The sequence below is a fragment of the Bos indicus x Bos taurus genome, chromosome 19 (assembly GCF_003369695.1).
Source record: "Bos indicus x Bos taurus breed Angus x Brahman F1 hybrid chromosome 19, Bos_hybrid_MaternalHap_v2.0, whole genome shotgun sequence".
Taxonomy (NCBI): domain Eukaryota; kingdom Metazoa; phylum Chordata; class Mammalia; order Artiodactyla; family Bovidae; genus Bos; species Bos indicus x Bos taurus.
In genome coordinates this window covers 41,430,886-41,441,246 of record NC_040094.1, presented here as the reverse complement: position 1 = coordinate 41,441,246, position 10,361 = coordinate 41,430,886, and the positions used below count along the sequence as shown (strand labels likewise).

General features: G+C 48.2%; 1 protein-coding gene across 6 annotated transcripts in view; it reads left to right on the top strand.

Annotated features, from left to right (window-relative positions):
- MED24 (mediator complex subunit 24) overlaps nucleotides 1–10,361 on the top strand; it is a 44,174-nt gene that overhangs the window by 13,186 nt on the left and 20,627 nt on the right. For 3 of the 6 annotated variants that reach the window (XR_003506652.1, XM_027516619.1, XM_027516615.1), the window contains exons 1-3: nucleotides 7,038–7,102; nucleotides 7,519–7,707; nucleotides 7,795–7,877. Coding sequence is in view for 5 of the 6 variants with exons in the window: in XM_027516619.1 (XP_027372420.1) it covers nucleotides 7,578–7,707; nucleotides 7,795–7,877 (213 nt within the window). In the remaining variant the exon portion in view is untranslated. Of the gene's footprint in view, nucleotides 1–7,037; nucleotides 7,103–7,188; nucleotides 7,351–7,518; nucleotides 7,708–7,794; nucleotides 7,878–10,361 lie in introns of those variants that run through there. The other 3 variants (XM_027516618.1, XM_027516617.1, XM_027516616.1) reach the window with 2 other exon arrangements.

Below are 10,361 nucleotides of genomic sequence, written 5' to 3'. Positions count from 1 at the left end.
CACACACACCTGCATTCGTGGACATAAAACCAACCCGGTGACGCCAGAGCCCCTTTCATCTCGAGATCTCCCAGCAGCAGGCAGGACTCTAATTACCGCAGCACCCCCTCTGGCCCCGCCGGTTCCCCCGCTGTCATTAGCCCAGTTTTACCAGCGGGGGCCCTAGCCTTCCCACGGCTCCCAGGGCGGGGCCCTGTCTCCACCGTCTGCTCTTGGATAGGTGTGTGTGTGTGTGTGTGTGTGTGTGTGGAGAGCTGGTGTGTGTGTGTGTGTGTGTGTGTGTGTGTGTGTGTGTGAAGGAGAACTATTCTACCAAGAGCCCAGTTTGTACTAGGCAGAATCACTTGCCAAATGTGGGGTTCTGACCAACAGCCTATGGGAGTTGGGCTGCCCTCGCTTTTCTTAGTCTCAGCCACCTGCATCCTGGCTCTGTTGCAGCCACTTCTTTTACAGGGGGTCTTGGCATTTGCAATGCATGGATGAGGGGAGGATAATTCTCTTGGGACCTCCCTGGAATCACAGGGATGAGAAGGGCAGTTAGGGAGAAACCCTTGGGATGCAGAGTGGAGTGCTGGTGATGAGGGGTTTTCAGATGGGGGAAGGGAAATGGCAGCGGGGAGCTAGAGCTGCAGCCTGCAGAGTCAGCATGCAGTCAGTGAACCTGTGGGTTCTGCCTGGGCTCATGGTGGACATGCAACAGCTGCAGTGTGGGGCAGGAAGCTGATCGTTCAGGGTCAAGGCAGCGTGCAGTGGGAGGAGCACCGAGGGTGGCTGTCTGCCAATCGATGCCACCTCAGTGATGGGATTTGGCTGATATGGTGGGGCGGGGGGCAGGGCTGTGCTGTGCAGTGCCCAGGGTGCAGGCTGTGCCATGTGTGGAAACAGCCCTTTGGGACTGGGTTGCCCAGGGAGCTGGGAGATAATCTTAGTGCATAAGACACATTTATGAGATGAGCTACTGTATCTTCTGCCTCCATCAGCCAGAACCAGAGGCGGTGAAGAGGTCTAACGACAGTCAGGATTAGGGCAGGGTGATGGAGTCCAGAGCGGGAAGGTGCAAGCACTATGGTTTTCCTCTTCCCTCCATTCTGGCTTCCCCACCACATCTCTCTAATGAAAGGTCCTAAAGTTATTGGATGAGGGAGACTTTATGAAATCCTAAACCCAGAGCCATAGATAATGAAGTGCCTCCTGATCTATCTGTTTTTCCCCAGGGCCTGAGCAGGCACTTTGAATTCAAAGAGGAAAGTCTACTCGTCCTACCTTCTCCTTACCTCTCTCACTTTCCTTCACTCCCGACATGGGCTGGTAACAGACCTGGACAAGGGCAAAGTGAAGGGCACACTGCCTCCAAAGCAGGCATCCTGCCAGATGCCAGGATCCAGCCCTAGTCTAGGCTCACAGACCCTGGCCCTGGGTCGCGTCATTCCCCTTCCCACCCCTCACCCCGCCTACCCCCATTTCTCAAGGCTTCTAGCTCATCTCAGAGTCATTTCGTCCCCAGCGCGTTCCCTCCTTGTCACAAAATCCTTATCCAGGCTGCTCCTCCCATCCCTGCCACCTCTTCAGGGCTGAGTCCAAGGGGAGAGCAGAAGGGTGGGGCTCAAGTGAGGATGGATAGAGACCCTGCAGGGATGTGTCTGACGGCCCCCTCCCTCTTAGACTTTGGTTGCCAAGGAGGCAGCAAGAACAGCCTGTTCTCTGGGCTCCCATTGGAACAGCTATGCCCAGGCCTCTCCCTCTCTTTCTTCCATTCCTTCTCTCCCTCCCAGACTGTTGCTAGGAAGCACCCCAGGACTGATCAAGGGTCTCACCCCTAGAAACCTGGGGATCCAGATAGCTTTCTAAAGAGCTTCTCCCAAATCCTGGAAGCCAAGACCCCACCCAGCATTCTCCACTCCTTCCAAGAATCCACAAACAGTTTGGGGGAACGGGGACAAGGCCCCCGTCAGCCTGCCCTGGAATGAACGAGCCCCTCAGTGGCCTGGGCATAAGTAATTCCCCTTCCCATCTCCCTTTGACCTCCTGGGCCCTGGGTGATGTCAGCAAGTGATGAGGTGTCCAATAGACACCCCCTGACTCCGCAGATACAGCCCCACTTATTGGGGAGTTCTGGAAAGAATAAACTGAGGTATCACCAACTAAGAGAACATAAAACCTAGGTATTTCTTTCTCTTACTGATTTTTTAATCAAGAAAAGATAGTGGAAAAGGAGGAGACAAAAGGAGGTCAGTTTATGCGATTTGGGGATCGGCGGCTGGCAGAGATGAGAGACTGAGAAATTAGCAAACAGTTGCCCAACTAAGAGTAAAGTGACCACTTATTGCTCCCTATCAATCACCTTTGTCCCATCAGATGCCCTGTTTATGGGTCACAAAAAAGAGAGCCAGGGAGGGGACTCGGGCCTGGCTGAGCCTTGCTTTGGGATCTGAGGGTAAAAGTAGAAAAAGAAGCTGACACCTTCTCCAGGTTATCTTTCAGAGCTTCTTCTACTTTTGTTCATTCATTTGACACTTTCTTTTTGAACATTTAATACCTGTCAGGTATCAGATCCCCTAAACGTTTCCAGCTTCTGGTCTCAGAAGGTTCCCACCTGGAACCCCTTCATCCTGCTTTGCCAGGAGAAGAGGTGGGGGGCAGTCTCCTTTACCTGCCACACCACAGCCCTCCCCCTCCAGTTAAAGGAGAGATGGCACAGGCAGCTGTGGAGGTCAAGAGGACAGAGTGGCTCTCAGAGCCAGAAGGGAGGAGCAGTGGCCTGTCCAGGGTTCAGGATCATGGCACTCTCTTCTCCTCCTTGCTGGAGGGTGTGGAGAGAGAAGGCATCCTTCAGGTGTTAGAGAGGAAACCATTCTGAGATTCAGAGTTGTTCAGATTCAGAGTGGTTCAAAGGTTCAGATTCTGCCTTTCGCTGTCCTGGCTGGCCTCTTTCTGGACCTCTCCTGGGGCCAGTGGGAAGATAGAGGCGGAACTGGGGGGGATCCAGGAGCTGTCCCTGAGGGGGGGACCACCTTGCAGTCTTCTCCATCCTCCCCTTCCCCAGATAGACAGAGAGTGGAGAGCTGAATGTGGGGACGGGTAAGGGGAGGGAACTGGTTTGGAGCCAGCTGTGTACAGAGTGTGGAGTGTGTGGGAACGACTTGCTTTCTTTCCCATCCACCTGCTGCCAATTAACTCCCCATAGTGGGGGGACCCAGGCAAGCGTCCAAAGGAAAATGTTCTTCCCTATAGAGAGAAGGGATGATGACACCCTTTGTGCCTTGCGTGCTTACCAAGTATTTCAGTTTCTCGGTTTAGACTTGCCACTTTTCTCTACACTTCTTTTCAGCCTAGATGAGGAGTGTTCCCATCCCCTTGGGTACCCAAACCCCGATTCCTCATAGCATTTTACACCACCGCAAGTCCCCACTCCAACCTAGTTCCTTTTCAGCTACTCCTTCAGTGTTGCCATGTCACTCTGCCTGGCTGGCTTTATTTGTTTGTTTTTATTCATTTTTAATTTGAGGTGCCGGGTCTTAGTTTCAGCACATGGATCTTTACTTGCAGCGTGTGGGAGCTTTAGCTGGGGCATGCAAACTCTTAGTTGTGGCATGTGGGATCTAGTTTCCTGATTAGGGGTCAAATCCAGGCTCCCTGCATTGGGAGCACAGAGTCTTAGCCACTGGACCACCAGGGAAGTTCTACCTAGCTGGCTGGCTTTTACCTGCCCCTCTTCTCCAGCCAGTCCCCTTCCCCAGCCAGCAAAATGAAGAGCTTGGACCTTGGGGCTAAGAGGGTGGAAGTGAGAGCTCAGCTTCTATCAGTGCTGAGAGAGAAGAAACAGACAGCCCAGGAAAGTGGAGTAAGGAAGAGGGATATTTGAGAGGGATTGTGTGTGGGGAGGGTTTCCTTCTACTCCCAAAGAGGATGCTGGCATCTCTTCTCTCACCCACTGGAGGATTATCATGGAATCCCAGTCTTGCGGAGGGCAAGTCAGAGAGCCTGCAGGGCCCTAGAAGCTCTTCTGATTTGGAGGAAAGAGGTGGGGTATGGAGAGGCAGTCTCTGAAACTGACACACTAGAGAGGACAAAGTAGCAAAACTGCAAATAGCCCTTACCCAGAACTAAGGGAATTCTTGTAGTAAATTCTTTGGCAGTCCAGTGGTTAGGACTCCATGTTTTCATTGCTGAGGGCCCAGGTTCAATCCCTGTCAAGGAATTAAGATCTTGCAAACTGTGCGGCACAGCCAAAATAAAAAAAATTAAAAAATAAAAGGGTGTCCTTCTAAATCCTTAAAAGTCCAGTCCTTGGGGAAACCCTGCCAAACCAAGAGAAAGAGCTGCTGGTGAGAGGTGGGGGACAGGGAAGGCAGATGGTCTCATGACAAAAGCCGCCTCTCTGCCACTGTAAAGTGGGGGAGGAGGCACCCCTCCCCAGAGGTCTGCTAGCTTCCTCCCAGAAGGGGATGGTCTGAGTTCAGAATGCCACTCTCCTCAGGGCCCAAACATTCTCCACTCCCATGGGGACCAAGTCAGAAGCAGTCACAAGGTTGACAGCTTTTCTCTGAGAGGACAGTTTGGGCTCTGTGGGATGGGAGTGGAGCTGCAGGATGCATGGATGTGTCTAGGTGGGAAGCCCTAAGCTGCAGTGACAGCAAAGGAATAAGAGGAGGGAGGCGGGCGAAGGTAGAGTTGGGGGCCTGGGAGAAGCAGGGAATCCAGGTACATGAGAGACTGCTGAGAAACAAGGTCTGTAGCCGGCTTCAATGTGTGTGGCTGAGGGGATTTTGGAGGTCAAGTGTGAGAAGTCTGGGTTCTCCCTCCTTCCTGCTTTGGAAGCTTTGGCTACACATATTTGGCAGCTGTTTTGTATAAACATTATTCCCCAGTGGTGTCGCTTGGGCAGGCACTAAAGGGAGCAGAATGGAGGGGGTTGTGGGTGGGTTATGGGGAAGGAAGAAGCTGAAGGCAGTCATGACCTTAGAGGGATGTGATCTGGGTTTCCTCCAGCTGCACTCCCCTCTTCAGAACAGGAGTTCTGGTCTCCCTGTTTAGACTATGCTCCAGACACCCACGATTCTGTCATTCTTTGCCCCAAGAGCTGCAGGTTTGCTTCCAGAGCCTGAGGGGTCTGCTCTTCCAGATTCATCCCTCTGAGAACTGAGTCTGACACTTAAAGGGTGACCAAAGAATGGTGATTGGGAAATATAGATGGAGCTTGGATTCATGGATGGGGATCTGAGGCTCCTTGTGATATGGGATGCAGGGCTGAAAATAGGGCTGGCAGGACACTGTCTTGTTCTGGTTGTAAATGTAGTTCTGGTTGTAAATGTTAGTGGCGATCTGTCCACAGGGCAGGACAGGGATGAGGCCTGTGTGTGGAGAGGCCCAGCTGTTGGAGTCAGAGGTGGGTAGCATTTACTTTTGGCTTCTCACTGGGGAAGGGGGGCGGGGTTGGAGAAAGGCTAATACTCCAAACACTGGACATAATTATTTATAACGTGGTTCAATAGGTTAAAGCAAGACATCATGTTTTTAAAGTAATTAATTAATGTTTGGCTGTGCTGGATCTTGGTTTCTGAGCATAGGCGTTCTCTAGTTCAGATGACTGGAGGGTTACTCTCTAGTTGTGGTCTGTGGGCTTCTCACTTCGGTGGCTTCTCTTGTTGCTGAGTGTGGGCTCTAGGGCCTTCAGGCTTCAATGGTTGTGGCTCTTGGTCTCTAGAGCCTGGGCTCAGCATTTGTGACCCATGGGCTTAGTTGCTCCTCGGCGGGTGGAATCTTCCCAGATCAGGGCTAGAACCGTGCCCTCTGCATTGGCAGGCAGATTCTTAACCACTGGACCACCAGGGAAGTCTAATCATACTGCTTTTAATAAACATTTTTTAAAAAAAGAATTTTAGTTTTAGATTTATAGGAAAAAAATTGAAGATAGAGAGGATTCCTATATACCTCACTGTCAATCCCTACCCCTTTAACCTTTTACTTAGTATGGTAGGTGTTACAATTAATGACTGCTATGCTATGCTAAGTCACTTCAGTCGTTTCCGACTCTGTGCGACGCCATAGACGGCAGCCCACCAGGCTCCCCTGTCCCTGGGATTCTCCAGGCAAGAACACTGGAGTGGGCTGCCATTTCCTTCTCCAATGCATGAAAGTGAAAAGTGAAAGTGAAGTTGCTCAGTCATGTCCGACTCTTAGCTACCCCGTGGATTGAAGCCTAACAGGCTCCTCCATCCATGGAATTTTCCAAGCAAGAGGTACTGGAGTGGGGTGCCATTGCCTTCTCTGAATTAATAACTGACATTGATACATTATTATTAACTGACATTGATACATTATTATTAGCTGAAGTCCGTGCTTTATTCAGATTGTTTAGTTTTCATCTAAGGTTCTTCTGTTTAAGGATCACATCCAGGATAGCAAGTTACATTTAGTCATCATGTCTCCTTAGGCCCTCTTGATTGTGACAGGTTCCTAGACTTTTCTTATCTTCGATTTCCTAAACCTCAGTTTCCTCCTTACGTCTCCCTTAGTCAAGCAGTTGGCTGGGCCAGAGATTCCCAGAGAACTGCCAGATTTTAGGGTGAAGGGCTGGGTGAGGTGTGTTCAACTGACAGAGACTCAGTGTCGCTTTGGAATATAGTTGTGGAAAGGAGAAGAACTCTGGGAAATCCGGGGGTTTCGGAGGGGAAAAAAAAGCCAGGAAAGAGAAAACCTATGGATGAACGTATGCCACACCCGTGTTGTGCCTACTAACTAGCGGGCAATGAAAGGGTGTCAGAATTTGATTTAAATGCTAGGTCCACAGTGATGTCACTGGAAGAAACTTAATTGCGGTAGGCCTTTTGAGAGCCTTTCCCCCTAAGCTTCCTGAGTCTCCGAGATCCTCAGCTCCTACTCGGCTTTCCCTCAAGGAGAGAAACAATGCGGGCTGACTAGCTTCTCGTAGCTTCCGAGCTAGCTGAGTCCAAGGAACTGCAATTCCCAGAAGACATAGTGGTGTGACCGGTGTCTCGCTGCCTTCCTATTGGTTCATGTTTGTTACTGTCAGCCAATAGAAAGCTAGCTCTTTTATAAGTGCCAAAATGGCGACACCTAGGATCTAGAACTAGATTGTCCGGTAGGCTTAAATTTGGGGAGGTGATGGATGGAAAGGAAATAGGGAATTATAGTTTCAGGGTTGGGGAGGGTGGAGGAAGTGGGGGGAGAAATTTGGATTTGGGGTAGTAGTGGCTGAGGGACGCAGCCAGAGCTAAGGGCATATTTAGGCAACCGGAACTGGCTTAACCCCTTACTGCCCATTTATTCTTTGTATTAAGCACCTTTGACACTCTTCTTACTGCGCTTGTTTAAAGAAGAATGGTTCAGGTGGGAATAACCTAATAGGATCCCTGTTTGCCCCTTTCCCCTTTTTTTCCTTTCTAGTTATACTTCCCTTGAATCTTCCTATATCGACTCCATTCCATCTAAGTCTGCGCTCCATCCCCCATCGCCCCGCCCGATTCTTTTCCTCAGAATCCCTTTCCCTTTCTCTAGCTTGATTTCTCCAACCTCAAGGCTGACTGCTACCGGCCCGGTCTCCTCAGAGTGAAATCATGAAGGTGGTGAACCTGAAGCAAGCCATTTTGCAAGCTTGGAAGGAGCGATGGAGTGACTACCAGTGGGCAGTCAACATGAAGAAATTCTTTCCCAAAGGAGCCACCTGGGACATTCTCAACCTAGCAGGTCTTAAGTGAAGTAGGAAGGAAGGATGGGAGGGCTAAACCCAGAAATGTTGTAACACTGAGGCTTCCTTTGTTATTCTCCTTGCAGAAGCACTACTGGAGCAGGCCATGATTGGACCTTCCCCCAATCCTCTCATCCTGTCTTACCTGAAGTATGCCATTAGTTCCCAGGTAAACTCTTCTATCTATTCCAGACAAGGTTTGAAGGTGAAAGGCTTGGAATACAGTTGTCAGCTCAAATTTTTAGGTGAATTTGTTTGAACACATCATTTCCCTGAGCCTCAGTTTTCTTGTGAAAATAATAATACTCCAGTGGTTATGATGAATATTACATTAATTTGCTCTATCAATAAATACTCACATATGCCCTGGGGATTTAGCTATGAACAAGGTCTAATTCCAGCGCACAGGTATTTTGTGAGTAATATAGGTATGTGAATAAGCAGTCAATCATAAGATGGGATTATGATATAGGACAGAGTACTATGGGAGTACATGGGAGGGATACCTAATCCCAGGTTGAGCAACCAGGGAAGAAGTGATGTTTAAACCAAGACTTGAGTGTTAAATGGGAATTAGCCAAGGAGATTGATGAGAGTGTACAAAGCAGAGAGAAAAGAATATGCAATGGTTGGGAGACAAACATCACATGATATTTAGGAATTGAAAATAACGTGATATGGCTAGAATAGAGTAGGGCTTCCCTGGTGGCTCAGTGGTGAATAATCTGCCTGCCAAAGCAAGAGACACCGGTTTGATCCCTGGGTCAGGAAGATCCTCTGGAGAAGGAAATGGCAACCCAGTCCAACATTGTTGCCTGGGAAATCCCATGGACAGAGGAGCCTGGGGGCTACCGTCTATGGGGTCCCAAAAGAGTTGGAACACCACTTAGCAACTAAACAATAACAATGGCTAAAGTAGCAGTTTTGGCCTTAGAACATTTTATACTCTTAAAAATTGAGACTCCTGCAGAGCTTTTGTTTATATGTATTATACCTATTTGTATTTACCACTTTAGAAATTAAAAAATTAAAAAAATACTTATGTATTTAAAAGTAACAAGTAAACCCATTGTATGTTAATATACATAAAGTTTTAATGAAAAAGTAACCATATTTTCCAAAACAAAAATGAGTGAGGAAAGTGGCATTGTTTTACATGTTTGCAGATCTCTTTAATTCTAGCTTAATAGATTACAGCTGAATTCTCATAGCTGCTTCTGCATTCAGTTGTTACAGTAGGCTGTTTCAGCTGAAGAAAATCTGGCCTTGCACATCAGATATTTAGCTTGAAAAAGGAAGAATATTTTAATAAGCCTTTCAGATAAATGTGGATATTCTGAAAGGTTTATTAAAATATTCTTCCCTTTTAATTAACCTTGAGTTTTAGTAACTGTGTATACCTGTGTCACTAACATCCAAAATAAGATAGACCATTTCCATTCTCCCAGAAAGTTTCCTTGTGCCCTTTCTAGTCCATCTTCCTATAACCACTAAATGTTTTCTATTCAGTTCAGTTTAGTTCAGTCACTCAGTCGTGTCCGACTCTTTCTGACCCCATGGACTGCAGCACGCCAGGCCTCCCTGTCCAGCATCAACTCCCCAAGTTTACTCAAACTCATGTCCATTGAGTTGGTGATGCCATCCAACCATCTCATCCTGTGTTGTCCCCTTCTTCTCTCACCTTCAATCTTTCCCAGCATCAGGGTCTTTTCAGATGAGTCAGTTCTTCGCATCAAGTGGCCAAAGTATTGGAGCTTCAGCTTCAGCACCTTTCTCTATACCCACAGATTAATATTGCCTGTATTTGGATTTCATAGAAATGAACTCATATTTAGTATTAACTCTTAATGCTCTGTCTTCTTTTAACATAAATGTTGTTGAGCTTTATGTTATTGTGTATGTCAGTAGTTCATCCTTTTTTAAATTTGCTGAGTAGTATTCCTCAGTTGGCACGTAGTTCTTATGCTTCCTCTTTCCTCTTGACATCAAGTCTCATTTCCATGTTAGCACATATTCATCTACTTTGTTTTTTTTTGGCTGTGCTGGGTCTTCATTGTGGCACGCTGACTTTCTCTAGTTTTGGCTCTCAGGCTTCTCTAATTGCAGAGCACAGGCTCTCGAGCACCGTGACTCAGCAGTTGCAGGCTCTCTAGTTGTGGTTCACAGGCTTAGTTGCCCCTTGGCATATGGGATCTTAGTTCCCCAGCCGGGGATCAAACCTGTGTCTCCTTCATTGGAAGGCAGACTCTTGACCACTGGACCACCACGGAAGTCCCTACCTTTTTTTTTTTTTTCCTACCTTGTTCTTTTTAACTGCTGTGAACTGTTCCATATATACTTAATTTCAGTTTAGTTCAGTCACTCAGTCATGTCCAACTCTTTGCAGCCCCATGAATCGCAGCACGCCAGGCCTCCCTGTCCATCACCAACTCCTGGAGTTCACTCAAACTCATGTCCATTGAGTCAGTGATGCCATCCAGCCATCTCATCCTCTGTCATCCACTTCTCCTCCTGCCCCCAATCCCTCCCAGCATCAGAGTCTTTTCCAGTGAGTCAACTCTTCACATGAGGTGGCCAAAGTATTGGAGTTTCAGCTTTAGCATAAGTCCTTCCAATGAACACCCAGGACTGATCTCCTTTAGGGTGGACTGGT